General features: G+C 38.8%; 1 protein-coding gene across 1 annotated transcript; it reads right to left on the bottom strand.

Moving 5' to 3' along the window:
• Positions 1-5,601: 5,601 nt before the first annotated feature.
• Positions 5,602-10,949, bottom strand: RGS1 (regulator of G protein signaling 1). Its single transcript, XM_007539748.2, has 5 exons — positions 10,754-10,949; positions 10,299-10,379; positions 9,823-9,884; positions 7,984-8,147; positions 5,602-6,782 (listed from the first exon to the last, which is right to left on the bottom strand). The coding sequence occupies exons 1-5, from the start codon at positions 10,849-10,851 to the stop codon at positions 6,597-6,599; spliced, it is 591 nt and encodes a 196-aa protein (XP_007539810.1). The 5' UTR covers positions 10,852-10,949; the 3' UTR covers positions 5,602-6,596.
• Positions 10,950-19,488: the final 8,539 nt, after the last annotated feature.

Raw genomic sequence — 19,488 nt, 5'->3', positions numbered from 1 at the left:
TGAACTTCTGACTATTCCCATGGACAGTTTGAATTATAACTGTTGCAGTCAAAATTTTGCCAAATAAACACCTAGGAAGTATTTTACTCAAAACTTTAAAATATTTATTTATTTATTTTCGAGGTACCTCTTTATTTTTATTAGATAAGACAGAGAGGAGGAGGAGGAGGAGAGAGAGACACTTGCAGGCCTGCTTCACCACTCAGGAAGCATCCCTCCCTCAGGTGGGGAATAGGGTCTGGGGAGTAGGGGCTCGAACCTTGGTCTTCATGCATGGTGATGTGTGCCCCTGGCCCCTTATTTATTTCTTTTTATCAAGGCACTTTACAGCTTGTGATTAATAATGGCCTAGGAGATTTTAAGATCGCATCCACCACCAGAGTTCTTCCAGGTGACTTTTTATTCAGATAGACATAGACGCAGAGAGGAAGAGCCGCCGTGTAACCAGACACTTCCACGGGGTATCAGGAGTCACCCTCAGCAGCGCATGACTAGCTGCCTTTCTGGCTGCAACATGTGAAAACACAGGAATAAGTTCTACCTATTAAGTTTCATGGAACATCATTTTAAAAACATTTTTACTGGAGGTGAAGCTAGTGGTTTGTAGTATGGTTGTGGACTCCTGGCTACTCTCTCTGTCACCTCCTCTTGAAGGTTCTCTGCAAAACACACTCACCCACCACTCAGGCCCTTTTCCATCCCCATGCAGCAGAGCCTCAGGTTCTCTTTCCCCTCCTCTTCCTTGTCCTTCTGCAGAGTTTTTTTTAGCTTGGGTGTCACCCACCCCACCTACTCCAAGTTTCCTTTTTGTTTTCCCTTTCTGTCTCTGTTTCTTCATTTCCAACTGTAAATGAGATCATTTGGTATTTACATTTCTCTCTCTCTCTCTCTTTTTTTTTTTTTTTTTTTTGCTTCTCTCACTTACCCTGATACCTTTAAGTTCCACTCAAGATGAAGGCAAGGGAGGTGATTTTATTTTTTAACACTGACTTAATTATCAAATTTAAGAAAAAAAAAGTGCTACAGTCAATTTCGATAGCTAATTCAAATGAAGTTTCAAAGCAAAATATACAAGATAAGGCCAGTGCCTTTCAGTTTTACCAATTTAAATCAAGCACATGGTACTTATTCACATTTAACATTTGACAAGAATAACATGGTAGCTGGGGGCGGTGGGAGAAGAATGATCTGATACCCAGACAGCACTGCTTTTCTCTACCTATAACCTGGCTGGAGAAAAATACTAATAGAAAGGTAGTGATATTTTCCTCTATTTTCTTTAGTTTTTAGGGGCGTTGTGCAGCTGTAAGTTAATTGTTCTGAGCCAATTTTTCATCCAAAAAAAGGGGGGATGGAAAGAAGAGAAGAGGAAGGGGAGAAGGGGAAGTGGAAGAGAGGGAAGGAGAGGGGGAGGGGAGGGTATGGACACAGCGCCAGAATTTTCCCTTGTGTCATGCACTCTTATGTGATGTTAGAGTTCAGATGTGGGCTGTGTTCATGGTAAGACATGCACCTTATATGCTACTCAGCCAAGAAAGTAACTTTTTCAAATGTTTTACAGTATCTTTTTTAATTTTTTATTTATAAAAAGAAAACATTGACAAAACCATAGGATAAGAGGGGTACAACTCCACACAGTTCCCACCACCATAACTCTGTATCCCATGCCCTCCCCTGATAGCTTTCCTATTCTTTAACCCTCTGGGAGTATGGCTCCAAGGTCATTGTGGGGTGCAGAAGGTGGAAGGTCTGGCTTCTGTAATTGCTTCCCCGCTGAACATGGGCGTTGACAGGTCGATCCATACTTCCAGCCTGTCTCTCTCTTCCCTAGTGGGGAAGGGCTCTGGGGAAGCAGAGCTCCGGGACACATTGGTGGGGTTGTCTGCCCAGGGAAATCTGGTTGGCATCTTGCTAGCATCTGGAACCTGGTGGCTGAAAAGAGAGTTAACATACAAAGCCAAACATATTGTTGACCAATCATGGACCTGAAGGCTGGAATAGTGCAGATGAAGAGTTGGGGAGTCCTCCATTATGTAGATGGCTAGTAGCATATTTTAGTTATATTCCAAAGGGCCTGTGGCTATACTAGTTTTGTGGTTTCCCTGAGCCTGAAATCTGATATGCAGGTGGATCCAAGTTATTGTCTGGGGAGGTGGATGCCATGGCTGGAAAAAGGATCAGAAAGCTGGATCAGGGAAGAGAGTAGCTCCCTAGTATGAGAAAGGGGTATAAATATTGTTGTCTGTAAACCCCATCAATTTGATGTGATCTAGGGCCCATATTTAGCTTAGGAGCTTATGTGACCTCTGCATCCCTATAGATCTGAGCTCACATTCTGTGGTCATGAGTAGGAACATTCCAAGCTGCCCCAATATCAGCCCATTATCTTAAATCTGTTTAGCCAAGTTGACATTTGTTTTGTTATTTTTTGGCAACTTGACCTTATTTATGCATAATTTCACTGATCCTAGACTGACTTCTATTCTTTTTATGAAAGAGACAGGGAGAGAGAGAGAGGGAGAGAGGGAGAGAGGGAGAGAGAGAGAGAGAGAGAGGGAGAGAGAGAGAAATTCTTTCTGGAGAGAGAGAAAGAGACAGAGAGAGACAGAGAGAGGAACTGAAATTCTTTCTGTGTCATAGTACTCCCACATGGTACTAAGATTTGAACCCAGATCTTTTTTTTTTTTTTTTTTTGCCAGAGCACTGCTTAGCTCTGGTTTATGGTGGTGCCGGAGAATTGAACCTGGGACCTTGGAGCCTCAGGCATGGGAGTCTGTTTGCATAACCATTATGCTACCTACCCCTGCCCAGAACCCAGATCTTGTATATGGTAAGGCATGAACCCTGCTGGGTGATATATTTTTTGGGCCAAAGATAACATTAAAAAATAAAATGGTATCTTAGCTGTACACTTTGGTCATCTGTTCAAATATGGAATGGTTTTGGAAATGACATCTTCTCCAGACAATGAGCAGCAGCACTCATTTTATGACCAGTGAATACAACAGATGCTTGGGCAGCTAACTCCCCTCAGTTTAAAGAGCCTGGGTTATATAATGTGACAGTAGTACTAGGAATAAGAGCAGAATGTTTTGTGTTTGTGTGGACCTCAGTTCACCTCCATTAGACTTTGTAAATATCACTGGAGTGGAGAAGTGTGAGAAAGCCTTTATGGGAGAAATAATCTATCGACTATGAAAAAGTTGCTAGAGACAACTAGAAGAAGGGAGGCCACAGCGTTTGTGTGGATGTAAAAAAAAAAAAATCCAACAAAAATCTGGTTATAGCGATGGCTGGAACTCAATCAAAAGAAGACAGATAACCGATACAGTGCCAAGGTAGGAAGGAAAACTAGAGAGATAAACTGGGAATTGTAGCATGCAGAGCTCACAGGGAGTATTTTACATTCCTGAAAGATTATTTGAACTTTATATTTGATGTCGCCTTAAGTGATTTGCCAAATTATACTTCAAAGGGAAGATGATTTGAAAGAAAAGAGGCTGGAAAAGGGAAAGCAAGTTACACGAATGAGCAAAACATCTGAGTCTGTGCTAGAGCAGTGCTAATGGAAAAAGACCAAGAGACACACCAACTGTTTGTGTTGATTGCTGAAATACGATTGGGATTTGGTAATGTAACCACTTTTGGACAACAATGTGATAGTGGTGATGAAGTAGATAATGATTGAGGAACTTGATTTTCTTCCCAAGTTTTTTTAAGAAAGTGGTCTGCTAACTCATGGAATAAAGCATAAGGTCAAATCATATGTATGCCACTGGATTGTTTTTAAAAATTATTATCTTTATTTATTTATTGGATAGAGATAGCGTGAATTTGAGAGGGAAGGGGTGATAGAGAAGGAGAGAGTCAGAGAGACACCTGTAGCCCTGCTTCACCACTGGCAAAGTTTTTCCCCTGCATCTGGAGAGCAGGAGCTCAAACCCAGGTCCTTGTGCACTGTAAGATGTGTGCTCAGCCAGGTGTGCCACCACCCAGTCCCCTATGCCACTGGGTCTTTATGCTTGTGCAATTCAAAGGTTCTGGTGGATTCCTTTCCCTTTTCCCCCTTTCCTCTTCCACTTCCTTCTCCTCCTCCCTATACTCTCCTTCTTCTTCAGCACCTACTCCTTTTTAAAGAGATTTATTTACACACACATACACACACACACGCACACACACACACACACACACACACACACACACACCATCACCACTTTTGAAGCTTCCTTTTTGCATAGTGCTCCATGTGGAGTATACCTGTTCCTTGAGCATGTAAAGTATGCATTCAACTAGGAGCTATCTCCTATAATATGAATTAAATATATGTGAATATTATATTTGAACCTGCCAGTTAGTGCTAAAAATATTCAAGATGCTAGGGGTCAGGCAGTGGCACAGCAGATTAAGCGCACACGGTGCAAAGTGCAAGTTCTGGCATAAGGATCCTGGTTTGAGCTCCTGACTCACCACCGGCAGAGGAGTCACTTCACAGGCAGTGAAGCAGGTCTGCAGGTGTCTATCTTTTTCTCCCCCTCTCTGTCTCCCCTTCTCTCTTGATTTCTCTCTGTTCTATCCAACAACAACAATAGCAACGTCAACAATAATAATGACAACAACAAAGGTAACAACAAGGACAACAAAATGGGAAAAATGGCCTCCAGGAGCAATGGATTCGTAGTGCAGGCACTGAGCCCCAGCAATAACCCTGGAGGCAAAAATATATATATTCAAAATATTTTATTATGATATGTGTTGACTTCAATAACATCTGCAACACAGGTGCACAATAGAATGGAACTATATACTCTATATAGGATAGGTATCATCTTGATAATTTTCTGTGCTCTGTATATGTGGGATTGCTATAGACCACAGCAATTTAGAAAACATCCCGTCCAGTGGGGGGCAGTGTTGTTTAGGAGAACAACTTTTTTAAAAAACATTTTTATTTATTTGTTATTGCATAAACACAGAGAGAAATTGAGAGGAGGGGGGGGAGAGAGAGGGAGAGAGACAGACAGACACCTACAGCCGTGCTTCTCCACTTGTGAAGCTTTCCCCCATGCAGGCGGGGGAACAGGGGCTTGAACCCTGGTCTTTGTGCATGGTAAGGTGAGTGCTTAACCAGGTGTGCCACCGCCTGCTCCCCCAGAGCACGACTTCTGTAGTGACATTTCTACACAGCTCCTAGCAATGTGACAGTTCCCTAACCCCACTGTTTCTGACTCTGGATCATAGCATCTTCAGAGTCAACTGAGGATTTTCTTTTAAAATATGAATTCTCAGCTCTCCCCTTTGAAATACTGACTCATTCAGTCTGGGGTAGGGTCCTAAAGTATAATAGGCGTTTCCTTTTTCTTTTTCAAATATCCTAGGTGGGCAGGCGTAGACAGTATAATGGCTATGCAAAGAAACTCTCATGCTTGAGGCTACAGAGTCCCACATTCAGTCTCTCAAACCACCATAAACCAGAGCTGAGCAGTGCTCTGGTAAAACAAACAAATATTCTAGGCAAACATTATAGACTGAACTTGGGAACTAATGACTAATTTTTTTGAATCTCAGCATTCAGAAAGATCACTATGAAAAATTAAGTATGTATCAAATTCTGTTAACTTTTAATCAAAATAAAATATCATTAATTAGATTATATCCTGAAATTGCTTTACCTTCCTTTTTTAAAAACAGGCATCAATTTAACATTGGTATGAAACTTGAATATATAAAACTGCAAAACAGTTTTTTGATTTTTATGTATTGTGATAACAGGGAAAGTAATAGATCTTTTTCAGTACATACAATAAATAAAATACATTGTTAATTGGATGATAGTTTTAGGTGTTGAAGTGTTGACAGAAAGAAGACTCTTGCTTAATGTCTTTATTAAATTTGGAGAATTAATATAAATTTTTTTTGAATTAATATAAATTTTTAAAATGACAATGGAATATAAACAGAAATTGCTTCTATATATTTTAATATAAAAGTCATTTATTATTAACAAGCATTGTGATAACTTAATTTACACATATATTCTGACTCCTCAGTTTTATGAGCAATAGCTTACGTTAAATACATTATTCTTTTCTTACAAGTCAAAAACAAAATCAGACAAACCACCAGCAGACTCTGTGTCAGTAAGGTGACTTAAGAATATAGACTTCAAATGGTCATCAAAGAGAAAGATATTGCAGCAGCTCAGTGCAAACTGTATGTAACAACATGTAGCAGACATGTCAGTTGATATGAAAGCTTATGGTAAGTCTTACTCAGTTCCAAGTTCTTTATTCACAGTTTAGCTATTGGCCTCCTCAATTCCGAGGAATTGTGCGGAACAGTTCCATATCTATAGGTCTAATGCATTTTAGGATAGGACCACAGGATCTCCTTTCTTGCACTGTCTCTCAGTTTCCTTATCACTGGTACATTTTCAATTTTGCACCTGGATAACGTAAGTGTTAATCCGTTCTGAGTCATTTGTTCTCCTGGGTCGACTGAGTCACCCAAAAAAGGCCATGGTGTTCACCCAGGGAGCCACGCTGGCATATTCCCTCTGTACTTGATACTATCTTTAATTCCCTCCATCCAGGAACTGGTCACTTGAGACTATCAGCCTGAAGGTCGTTCAGAAGATTTAAGTAAATGTCTGATTTGAGGAACCTGGGATAGGAATCCTTTTCCATGAGAGTGTATATGATTTTTTGAGCTTCATCAAAGCAAGTGGGGGTTGCTGCTTTAATCTTTTTGGCTGTGGATTCTCGAGTCCGGAAGTCAATATTGATCTAAAAAAGAAAGCCTCATTAGCTAACATGCACTGCCAGTCTATTTCATAATCTACTATGGTACCGTATATTTAGAAGTTTCTCACACATGGCTTTCATCCCTCATTTCAATCAATTGGAATATATTCCAATTAAATCAGACCTATACTAGACCTGGAAGAAGGAAAAATAAACCACACACACACACACACACACACACACACACACACACACACACACACACACACACACACACTTTGCTCCAAATTAACTCCTGAGGGGCCGGGTGGTGGTAGTGCACGCATGGTTGAGCACACATGTTACAATGTGCACGGACCTGGGTTTGAGCCCCTGGTCCCCACCTGCAGGGGGAAAGCTTTGCAGTGCTGCAGGTGTTTTTCTCTCTCCTTCTCTATCTCCCTTACCTCTCTTGATTTCTGATAGTCTCTATCCTCTAAATAAATACGGATAACTAAAAAACAAACAGATTAACTCCTGATATGGTTGGGAAATGCAAAAGAAGTAGCCCTGAAAAATTCAAATCACCACACAGTGATAAATGCATATAGAAAGGAACATGTAGGTAGCATTTGTGGCAGAGCATACAGGTCACCATGAGCATGGACTGAGGTTCAAGGCTTGTGCCCCCACCTGCTATGGGGAAGCTTTCCAAGCAGTGAAGCAGTGCTGCAGTATCTCTGTTTGTCCCTTTCTAATCCCACCTTCCCTTTCAACTTCTCTCTACTAAATAAATATTTCTAAACATTTTTTTCAAAAGTAGCATGCATACTTAATGATTTGGTGGGGAAAGAACTTAGTGTACCTGTTTTCTGTTTGGACCAAGAATATTTAACTGTCCAATTGTCAGTTGGTGGGCAGTACTACTGGTAAAAATATATTTCTGATGTAGTTGTTTATATTACATCAATTTACATTTTATCCTAGTCTAAGATGGACTAGTTCACAAGGTTACTATGACATGAATCATCACTAATAACTTATAACTCTGTTCCCATCATGTTAACTAGTTTTAAAAAATCAATCTTCTTTTCCTACTGTGTTAAAATAGCACCAGATATAAAAAACAGATAATTGTTGTAGAGAACTGTGTGGCTATACTTAAATAATACATAGGAAACATTGATGGTCAACACATTGAATGCTATTTCTATGTCTTAAGTTCTTTTACACATTCACTGATGATATTGAACTTAATACTCACTTGTTTAGCAGCATCTGAATGCACAAACGCCTTATATATTTTCTCTGCTTTGCAATGCAAGAGACCAGAGTCTGTTTTTTTATAGTCTTCACAAGCAAGCCAGAACTCAATATTCTCCTCACTGAATTCAGACTTGAGAAACTTTCCAAAGACATTTTGGCCAGCTAAAAAGAAAAAGAGAGGTGTATGTATTTGGAAAATAAATAACTTAATCATACAAAATAAACAGCTTAAGGAATCATATAAGAAAAATACTACTTCATTCATTATGTACAAAGGTTAAGTTGCTGACCAAATTACAGTTTGTAAAAATGGAAAGACTAGTGGTATTGCTTCATTTATCATTTATCTGGGTCAGCCAAATGTGTTCACAGTCATATAATTGCTTAATGGTAACTACAGGACTAGGCTTAACTTAAATGATAAAGTTCTATCCTGCTAATAGCAAAATAGTCTTTTATCTTAAATGCCAACTCCTAGCCAGAATGTAGGACATTTTATAGAAGTTAACATTGGCAAAAGGTACTAGTATCATGTTAATTGTTAGCACCTATAATTAATTTCCTTGTTCAATTCATATCAGTCAGGAAATGCAAGGTATCATATATATATATGATACTATATATATATATATATATATATATATATTAGTGTGTCGTGTGTCCTGTTTGCATTGGCTAAAGTTACTGAGATTTTTAAGTGGGGCACTTCTACCTGTTGTTGTTTGCTTGAATCACAGACCATGTCAAGTTACTAAGAGAATGAACCAGATTGAATTTGATCCCCAGGCAAAGCTACTTAGGGTATTTGTGGCTTAGAGATCAGGCTGCTCCTCTACCCTTCAGAGCAACCTAAAAACCCCAGTAGGGTCACAATACCTGCAGCAGAGGTGACAAGCTATTTTTTACTCTTTGCTTTTTTTCTCCTCTGAAATCCACACACCCCCAACTCTGATTAAAAATTCTCTGTATCCTTTCATTGTTGTGATGTGCATCATGTTTATAAATAATTCAACTATGTAGTATGTATCTCAACTTTCTTTTTTTTAAAGATGATTTGTTCTTTAGTTTATTCTGGATAGAAACAGAGAGAAATTGTGAAGGAAGGGAGAGATAGAAAGGTTGAGAGGGATACACACACACACACACACAAACACACACACAGAATGGCAGAGAGAGAGAGAGAAGGAGAGGGAGGGAGAGGGAGAGGGAGGGAGAGAGAGAGAGAGAGAGAGAGAGAGAGAGAGAGAGAGAGAGATCTGCGTCACCACTTGTGAAGCACCCCCTGTGCCCCCACCAAATGGGACTGGGGTCTTGAGCCCAGATGCATGTGCACTAAACCAGGTGCACCACCACCCAATGTCTCAACTTTGTCTATGGCAGCATGGTATCTTGGTGCCTCTAAAATCCCTGCTTCCTCAGACTGGGCTAAATGAGTGAGCTAATGAATGCATGAGGGATGAAATAATTTACTGAATGAATTCTCCTTGTCTTCAATTGTACAAAAATACTTTGCTTAGGTAGCCTTCAAAGTGGTGGTTCACATGTGATTTTCCATTTTTGATGTAATTTAATCCTCAGAATCCCTACATCACATTCAATTTTGCAGATGTAATGATCCATGAAAGCATCTAATTTTCTTGGCAGATTTGTCTAAGAGCCAGTACTAGAACTGCCTGCTTTGCTAATGTTATACTACAATTAATCACAACACACATGGCCACAGAGCAGTAAGAAAACATTTTTTATAACTTCCTTTAGAAAATATTTTGATGAAGCCGTTCAACTACTAGGTTAGTGGACTCAGCCTAGAAACACTCAGTTGTTAATGAATGCTTACTTTGATTAGCAAGAAGTTTTCCCAGAGATTGAGACCACTGTATTACTTCATCAGCAGAAAGTCTGTAAGAGACAGAATTGACACCAATTAATAATTGATATTTGATATTAGCATATGTGAAATCAAATTGGCGATGGCATTTTGATAACTTCACAAACTAAGATTTAATTATGGTAACATTTACTACATTTTATCCACAGAGAAAATAAACATCCCCTGAGATTAGTATAATCCTGAAAATTCAAATACATATACTCCAACAGCATTATAAATAGCATTATAAATATTATAAATATTTATAATTATAAATTATAAATATGCTTCTACTTAATTTACATGTTACTAATACAATATAATATTATTTCACTTGTTAGTTAAAAAGTGGGATGTGTGCAGTGTTAATCTATTGTTGGAAAATAGAGCTAAAACTAATAGGCTGCTGTTGTGATGATTATTCAGAGTAGCTTTGTACATACATGTCCTTAGACTTGGAAGGTTTCATTCCAGATTCCAGATGTGGGATCATAGATCTAAGGTACGCTTTCATGTCCATCCCACTACAAAAGACACAAAAGTGAATTTTCACATTTCCTTAGTCAAAAACTTTTCATTTTCCCAAAAGAGGCAAGCATACAATAAATTTCTTCTAAGGAATAACGTCAATGACAAATGTAACTGATATAGCATCTTATTGTATTTAAAGTCAAACTTTTATGAGTAGAAATCTGGAAATATTCCCACTTAATTAAAAATCCATCATGATTCTTTTTTAAATTTGTATACAACTAGACATGCTTGTAAGTCACATCATGTAATTGTTCTCATCTGGCTAAAGTAAATGCTCATCATTTCTTTCATTCATTTTCAGTCCTTCTGTCACTGAAGATAATCTAACTAAAAATTTACTAAATGAGACAATGAATGAACTTACAAAGTTTTGGGCCTCCTCTTGGCTGTCTTATCGTCTAGAAGTGAATGACTGGTTCCTTTCAGTTCCTTTGTGTTAGCAGAGAAGAACATCCCTGGCATTTTATCTGCTCTTGGCTGGAGCTAGATGGCTGCTGCTCACTTAGTCTTCGCAAGGCAACTATCTGCCCGTCACTGCTTTTGCTGCTTTATATAGTGAGGGCTAGCAGGCTCTGGTTAGCTCAAAGCAGTCTGTTTATCAAGTGATGTTACCACAGACACTGGAAGTTCCCCCTTTCTTGGTGTATTGTGACGTGTATCTTGAAAGAAAAAAAAAGCAGACAATGATGTCTTGTGGTTGAAACTTAACCAAATGAGTACAGGTCACTTGATTAGAATGAAAGAAAGAACGTTAAATGGACACACACACACCGTATCTCTAATGCATTAACAGTTTCTGACTTTGGGTTTAGAGGGGTGCTTGTCACTTCTTAAAAACTACACGTCTCAATAAAGTGTTCAACTTGGTCTATTTATTGTACTACATAGAAACTCAATCCCCTGAATGCTTTGGCTAGTCCATGACTATAGGATTCATCTGATCACAGTATTTTTAAAGAATTGTTCATTTTAGTTATCCAGGAAGCAGCATACTTTTTAAAAAATTGCTTTTACATTATTTGTGCATATATCTGGCAGGAAGATAAGTTATGAGAACTTCTTCTTATAGTTTTCTACTCCAACTCTCACCCTCTACCTCTGCTTTAATAATTTTCTACTGGTGATATATAAGGTGATCTTACGAAGTGCATAGATTTTTAATACTATAGGAATACAGTGTGTAAAACTGAGGTTATACTAGTGCCTAGTATAAGAATTAAATAAAATGAAAATAATTTTAAGGTATATATACATTTGTGGAATAATGGGACATGACGTAAAATATTGATACCAAAGAATTACCCTTTATTAAAGGGAAAAATCCTCATGGTAAAAACAAAACTCTTTTTGATAGGCCAATGTTATGTTCTTCTTAGGTAGTGATATTTCAAATGTACGAAATGTCTATGAAGAAGTAAGGTCTGAATTTAATTAAGGTTATGGATTTTTGAAATTACTAGTAATGAATGACTAGCCACTGAATAAGGTCGAAGTGTTAGTGAAATATACACTTTTGTAGAGTTTGTTCATGGAGTGTAGTTTATTTCTATATTGACAAATTTAACTTTGACTTCCTTTTAGGGGTCGAGGAACTTTCTCAGTCTGCACAGCACATGCCTTGCATACATGAGGCTCTGGGTTAGATGTCCAGCACCATATATAGTGCAGTAGTACTCTGGTGCTATTCTCTCTCTCTCACTTTTAAAAAAACAAACAATAGCTTAAACCTATTTTGGTTTCCAACCCCCCCCCCACACCTCCCATTATAAAGAAGCAGACAGACATGCTTTACTTGGAGAGACTTTTAGGAATACTAAGTGAAATTGACAAAAAGGAATACTACTTTTCCTCTCTTGACTTTCTTGTCTTACAAAATAATAAAAAACAAACCTCTGTTATTGTATTACATAACTCACTTACTATACTTTCCTGAACATGTATCGTGCTAGAAAGTATCACTTGATGTTGGAATGATAACAGGAGACAGTAGGAATGACACTAGTGCGGTGCGTTGACCACTTTGGAACTGACCTAGTACCAATGGGGCTCAAGGCAGATGACATAAATGCATCTGTCTGTGTATTTCCTGTGGTTCAGGCCACACTTACTTTGCTGTTAAAATCTTTGACATTGCTCATGCTTGTTTATTTAGTAACTTTTTATTCCTCTACATGATTGTAGGAGTTTTACTAGACCAAAATAATAATCATAATGATAATAAGATAAATAAAATATTTAAATTTACTTTTCATTACCCACTGTTACTGTTATTAAAAAACATACTAACATTTCTTAAGTCTGTTTTTGCAGTAATATATATATATATATATATATATATATATATATATATATATATATTTGTGAGCATTGTAAGAACTTCAGCAGTAACACCAGAAAAGGTTGTGAAGGCACATAAAGTTGGACTAAGATAAAGTAAGTTGCTTAGCATGATCAATGCAGGTTTTCTGAGAGCTTGTATACAATAACATAGGAGTCTCAAAAGGGAGAGAAGGAGAAGATGCAACAGTTTCTTTCTTCTTTTTAATTGTTACTGCAACCGGGGTTATTGTTATGGCTTGGTGCTGGCCATTCTTCCCCTTTTTTGGGGTTCTTTTTATTTGATATGGCAGAGAGAAACGAGAGGGGAGATGGAGATTGAAACCAGAGAAAGATAGACACATGTAGGCCTTCTTCAGTGCTCATGAAGCATCTCCCCTGTGGGTAGGGAGTCAAAGTTTAAATGCCAGGTCCATCAGCAAGGTGAGGTGTGTGCTCAGCCATCTCCATGCTCTCAATGCAACATTTCTAAAACCCTCTTTAGATAGGGAAATTAGTTTTCAGAAATAGACGCTTTCTTGACACTTTATTAGGAAACATTGATCTGAGATTAAAAAAAAAAAAAGTTTCCTTCCTAAGTACTAATGATTCCTTTATGTCACCAACTTTTTGCTGTTCAATATAGAGTTTCAAACTCAAGCATTTGTAGGAAATCATAGCTATTTCTAATTCTAAATAGAGACTTCCAATTCCATTTGAAATTTCTTTTTTTTATATATTATTACTATTTTTTCCTCCAGGGTTATTGCTGGGGCTTGGTGCCTGCACCACGATCTCCTGGAGGCTATTTTTTTCCCCTTTTGTTGCCCTTGTTTTATCATTGTTGTGGTTATTATTGTTGTGTTATTAATGTCATTGTTATGGATAGGACAGAGAGAAATTGAGAGAGGAGGAGAAAAAAGAGGGGGGAGAGAAAGACACCTGCAGACCTGCTTCACTGCCCATGAAGTGAGCCCCCGCCTTCTGCAGGTGGGGAGCCAGGGGCTAGAACCAGGATCATTAAGCTGGTCCTTGCATTTCGTGCCAAATGGGCTTAACCTGCTGCACTACCGCCGGCCCCTGAAATTTCTATAATGCGTTTGACCGTTGCAGTGTCACCACTGTTGCACATTAATGTAACTGCATCCTCCAGTGGTTTTTCTAGGATATGCAAAGTTGTGTGCCAGAATTAGGCAGATGTGGTGAAGCTGTTGTCATTCAGTAAGGGCCAAGTTCAGGATATTGGAAGCTTCCCACAAACTTCATACCAAGCATCACTGTCAGACCTCTTTATGAAATTATTAAGAAAAGAAAATCTATTCAATAGAAGCTTTTCCAAATCAGTGCCTGGTAGAAACTGTAGATGATTTAATACAAGCCAGTAGAAGACAGTGACACTCACAAATATAGTTGTGTTTGTATTTTCCTCTGTGAAATTTTAGTAACCAGTCTGGAACTTTTTTTTATATTTTATTTATTTATTCCCTTTTGTTGCCCTTGCTGTTTTATTGTTGTAGTTATTATGTTATTATTATTTTAAAATTTTTTATATTTATTTATTTTCCCTTTGTTGCCCTTGTTTTTCATTTTTTTTGTAGTTATTATTGTTATTTACGTCATTGTTAGATAGGACAGAGAGAAATAGAGAGAGGAGGGGAAGACAGAGGGGGGGAGAGAAAGATAGACACCTGCACTCGATGTGTGCACTCGATCAGGCAAGCCACCACCTAGCCCCTGAAAGCCTTTGTTGAGTTATCATAACTACTCAGTGGCCAGGGGATTAAGACCTAGATTCATAACCTGGGTCTTCTGTGGCTCCCACAACTTCTGGACTCAGAGATAGGACTACCAACAATGTTTCAGTTCAGTTCCATAAACTTTATTTCAGAAGTTTCAGTGAAGGTGCGTTTGAAAGGACTTTTCCTCTATGTCCAGGTAGAGTGTTGGTGGGGATATTACTTTCTACTTTGTATGCTTTATGAACGAAAAGGCTAAATATTTCATATTTTCTTACCCTTTTTCATTATCTTTATTTGCTTTTTTTTTTTTTTTTGCATAGGGACAGCCAGAAATAGAGAGGGAAGGGGAAATAGAGAAAGAGAGAGAGACACCTGCAGCACTCCATCACTTGCAAAGCTTTCTCCCTAAAGGTGGGGACTGGGGGCTTGAACCTAGGTCCTTGTGCATTGTAACATGTGCTTAACAAGGTGCACCACCACCCAGCCCCTTTACATTTCTTTTTTTTTCTAAATAAAGATGTAATGATAGATTTTAATAAAAAGAGGAATTTACGACTTTGTGAAATTCAGTGATCTCAAATAATTGCAAACCATACAAGATAAGAATCTAGTTTCTTTTTCTTATCCTGTTCTAATCTAGAGTCAACATTCAACACATCCTTTCTGTAATTTAAGAGGTTATAAGAAAACGTAAGACCTTAAGTGCACTGAGTTCATGTGATTTGATAAACCTTATTCACTGTTAGAATTTATATTATGAATAAAACTCTATAAAACATTAGCAGATCATCTCAAGCCATTCTTAAAACAATATTGTAATTGAAGCACCACTGTACTAGAACATTATATAAGCTTCCGTTGTCAAGAGTGGGGACTGCTCGGTCCCTGGGCTGTATGTGACCCTTGGGATCTTTTGGTCTGGCCTTGCCAAGATAACTGCAGGCAGGATTCAAAATTCAATAAATCTAGGAGCTTTTTTTTTTAATAGCCATATTAAATGCTAATTTTTAAGCTGATGATTTTATTTTGTGAATGATGTTATAAAAATACAAATGGGGAGTCGGGCTGTAGTGCGGTGGGTTAAGCGCAGGTGGCACAAAGTGCAAGGACCGGCATAAGGATCCTGGTTCGAGCCCCCGGCTCCCCACCTGCAGGGGAGTCGCTTCACAAGCAGTGAAGCAGGTCTGCAGGTGTCCATCTTCTCTCCCCCTCTCTGTCTTCCCCTTCTGTCCAGTTCTCTCTGTCCTATCCAATAACAATGACATCAATCATAACTACAACAATAAGACAACAAGGGCAACAAAAGGGAATAAATTAAAAAAATCCAAATGGATGTTGACAGAAAAAAAAGGCCCACCACTCCTGCTCTGGATGTGCCCCTTTCTCTTGCTGTAATCACTGACTGGTCTTATAGTCCAATGCCTAGTTCATTCATTTGTTTTCTCTACATGCCACACCTGAGTGAAATAATGAACATTATCTTTTCTGTTTGACTTGCTTAACTTAGTACAATGCTCTCTATATCCATTCATACTGCAAATGACCAGGTTTCATCATTCTTTGTGGCTGAATCTATATCCCTCCTCTTCTGTATCCATATTTCAGTCAGTGGACACTTAGGTTGTTTCCAATTCTTAGCTATAAGCAATGCTGCAGTAAATATGGGAGTAACTGTCTTTTCACATCTGAGTCTTTTTTTTTTGAGGCACATACTCAATGAGGGGATAACTGAGTATATAGAACTTCCATTTGTAATTATTTTGGAATACACATACTGCTTTTTAATTTTTTTTTTAATTTTTGCCTTCAGGGTTAATGCTGGGGCTCTCAGTGCCTGTACTACAAATCCATTGCTCCTAGAGGCCATTCTCATTTTGTTGTTCTTGTTCTTGATGTTGACTAGGACAGAGAGAAATCGAGAGAGGAGGGGAAGAGGAAGAGAGACACCTGCAGACCTGCTTCACCGCTAATGAGGTGACCCCACTGCAGGTGGGGAGCCTGTGAACCAGGATCCTTGAGCCGGTCCTTTGTGCCATGTGCACTTAACCCGCTGCACTACTGCCTCCCCCTCCCCCACATACTGCTTTTCATAATAACTGCAACAAGTTTACATTTTTACCAATGACATGTAAGTTGTTTCTGTGTCTCTTTCTCCTCTCCAACACTAACTTGTTCCTTCTTGTCTTTCCGACAAAAAACATTTTCACTAATCTGAATTGATATCTCATTGTTGCCTTGATTTACATTCCTTTGATAATAGGTGATACTGAGCATTTTTTCCTGTGCCTGTTGACCATCTGTCTGTCTTCTTTGGAGGAGGGTCTGTTAAAATCCTCAGTGCATTTCTTATAGGGTTATTTGTTTTTATTGTTGAGTTTTTAGTTTTTATTTTTGCCACCAGAGTCATCTCTGGTATTAGTGTATCCACCTCACCTGGTGGTCATTTTTTTCTTTTCTTCCCTCTAGATAATGAGTGAAAGACACACAGAGAATATATATATATATATATATATATATATATATATATATATAGAGAGAGAGAGAGAGAGGCATAGAAACATCACAGTCCTAACCCACGGATCATGAGGCTGACCTTACATCCCTCAAGCACTCCCATGTGGTGGTCAGGGGATTGACACCTGCACCTGGGTCCTGCACATGGTTGCTGTCTGCCCTCCTGTAGTTGAGTGTTATGTGTTCTTTATGGAACTTGATTGTTAGTTCCTCTTCAGATATCTGGTGTGCAGACAGTTTCTTCTATTCATGGAATGTTTTCCTTTCATTGATTGTGTCTTTTACTGAAAATATTTTTTAGTTTAATTTAAATCTAACTATTTATTTTTGCATTTATCTGAGGTTGGAGTTGGGTCTCCAAAAACAACATGGAATGCTTAGCTTATGTTTCCTCCTGTTATTATGGTCAGGTTTTACATCCATATATTTAATCTACATTTAATTAACTATTTTAAACCAGGAGGACGAAGAAGAAGGAGGAGGAGGAGGAGAAGGAGGAGGGCGGAAGAGAAGAGGGAGAGATAAAGAGAGAAGAGAAGAGGAGGGGAGGGGAGGGGAGAGGAGGGGAGGGGAGGGGAGGGGAGAGGAGGGGAGGGGAGAGGAGGGGAAGGGAGAAGAGGGGAGGGGAGAGGAGGGGAGGGGAGAGGAGGGAAGAAGTAGGGAGGGGAGAAGAGGGGAGGGGAGAGGAGGGGAGGGGAGAAGAGGGGAGGGGAGAGGAGGGGAGGGGAGAGGAGGGGAGGGAAGAAGTGGGGAGGGGAGAAGAGGGGAGGGGAGAGGAGGGGAGGGGAGAAGAGGGGAGGGGAGAGGAGGGGAAGGGAGAAGAGGGGAGGGGAGAGGAGAGGAGGGGAGGGAAGAAGTGGGGAGGGGAGAAGAGGGGAGGGGAGAGGAGGGGAGGGAAGACTTATAGCATGGCCTCATTGCTCATGAAGCTTCTCCTGCCTTCCCACGGGTAGCGGCTATGGCTTGAACCTGGGTCTTTGTGTAATAATGTCCTGCTGCGTGCATCAACATCCACCTCCACCACCATTTGACGTACTTTTCTCCCTATTTTCTTATCATTTGATTATAAGGAGGAGTTAGTGGTTTACAGTACAGAAACTTTCCTTTCTCCACTGTAAATTCTTGGCTCTTCTGTTGTAAGTTAGTTCTGATAGGTCTGTAATCTTATTTCTAGAATCTCAGTTCTGCTCCTTTGATTCGTGTGTCTGTTTTCATCCCAATATCATGGTCAAAATCATTCTTGGAAATACTAAGGATATCTTCATATTAGTATTGTTCCTAACATACTTCCTTCATGTTGGATTTATTGATCACTATGACATAATAATATCAACAAAGGAAAGTAGTCATGTCAGACTTTATTTGACTGTGTTTTGGAAATGAAATTTAGCACATGCTAAAACAAGATCTTATTCCTTATGCAAATAAATGGACAACTGTAATATAGGAATTTTGCTGTTAATTTGGAGTGTAATGTATTGTTACATAGGATAGGGCATAAATGCACATAGATACTAAGAGGTCATCATGTAAAGATTCCTTGTAAAGGAAATTGTATTTTAATTATTAGGGACCAGTTTAAATGAAAAACTGATAATTTCCCAAATTCCTAGTGATAGTATTCTACTGGTTTATTTTTCTTTAGCCATGATGACTTGCGTACTCTGTTCGCCCCTATTAAGTATGTGTTTTTGCTAGAAAAATCTAGCAAAACTTGATTGACTGACTATTTTGTTCTTTCCAAAATATTGTCACTTATTTATCATGTACACATTAACTGTACTTTTGTCATGTTTTTTCTTGTATTCAATTATCTCATATTACAGTTGATGTTTTAACTACTGGGCATTTATTGTATAATTTTTGACATGAATAAGAACTTTTAAAAAGATTTTAACCTTTTTATTTGCTAGGACAGAGATAAATTGAGAGAGAAATGAGATGGACATGGCAAAATAGAAACACTTGCAGCACTGCTTCACCACTTGTGAAGCCTTCCCCCTGCAAGAGGCTTGAATCTGGCTCACTGTTTATGGTAACACAAGCACTTTACCTCCAGTAGCCCCTGAATCAGAACCTTTCAGTCAACACATAATGGCCGCTCTTAGCACGCTTCTATTATTCTGAGTACAAGCAGTGTGTGGTATTCCATTGTCTCCTATACATGCTTACTCCTTTTCAAATATATTTTGTCATCCTGTATTCTTTAATTTTTAATTAAGTGAAAGACTGTAACCCTGCTAATTCCCACAGATGTGTAAATCTTGATACATTTCAAAGGACTGTGCGTTCAAATCCAAGCTATAACTTTGACCACTCTCATGAGTTTTATTAAATCAATCAAAAAATATTTTATGGGGCCAGGTGGTGGTGCACCTAATTGAGCACACATGTTACAATGTACAAGGACCGAGGTTCAAGCCTTCGGTCCCCACCTGCAGGGGAAAAGCTTTGAAAGTGGTGAAGCAGTGTTGCAAGTGTCTGTCTCTCTCTCCCTATCATCCTGTCCCTCTCAATTTCTGGCCATCTC

The sequence above is a fragment of the Erinaceus europaeus genome, chromosome 19, assembly GCF_950295315.1.
Source record: "Erinaceus europaeus chromosome 19, mEriEur2.1, whole genome shotgun sequence".
Classification (NCBI taxonomy): domain Eukaryota; kingdom Metazoa; phylum Chordata; class Mammalia; order Eulipotyphla; family Erinaceidae; genus Erinaceus; species Erinaceus europaeus.
The sequence above is the reverse complement of the archived record's forward strand: the minus strand, read 5'-3'. Positions and strand labels throughout refer to the sequence as shown.

What these genes read in the sequence shown, in the direction of transcription:
- RGS1 (XM_007539748.2), bottom strand. Translation starts at nt 10,851, where the DNA reads ATGCCAGGGATGTTCTTCTCTGCTAACACAAAGGAACTGAAAGGAACC. An exon ending in AAGAGGAGGCCCAAAACTTT is followed by an intron (nt 10,380 to 10,753) that starts GTAAGTTCATTC and finishes TGTCTTTTGTAG; the next exon opens with TGGGATGGACATGAAAGCGT. An exon ending in AAAACTTCTTGCTAATCAAA is followed by an intron (nt 8,148 to 9,822) that starts GTAAGCATTCAT and finishes TTTTCTTTTTAG; the next exon opens with CTGGCCAAAATGTCTTTGGA.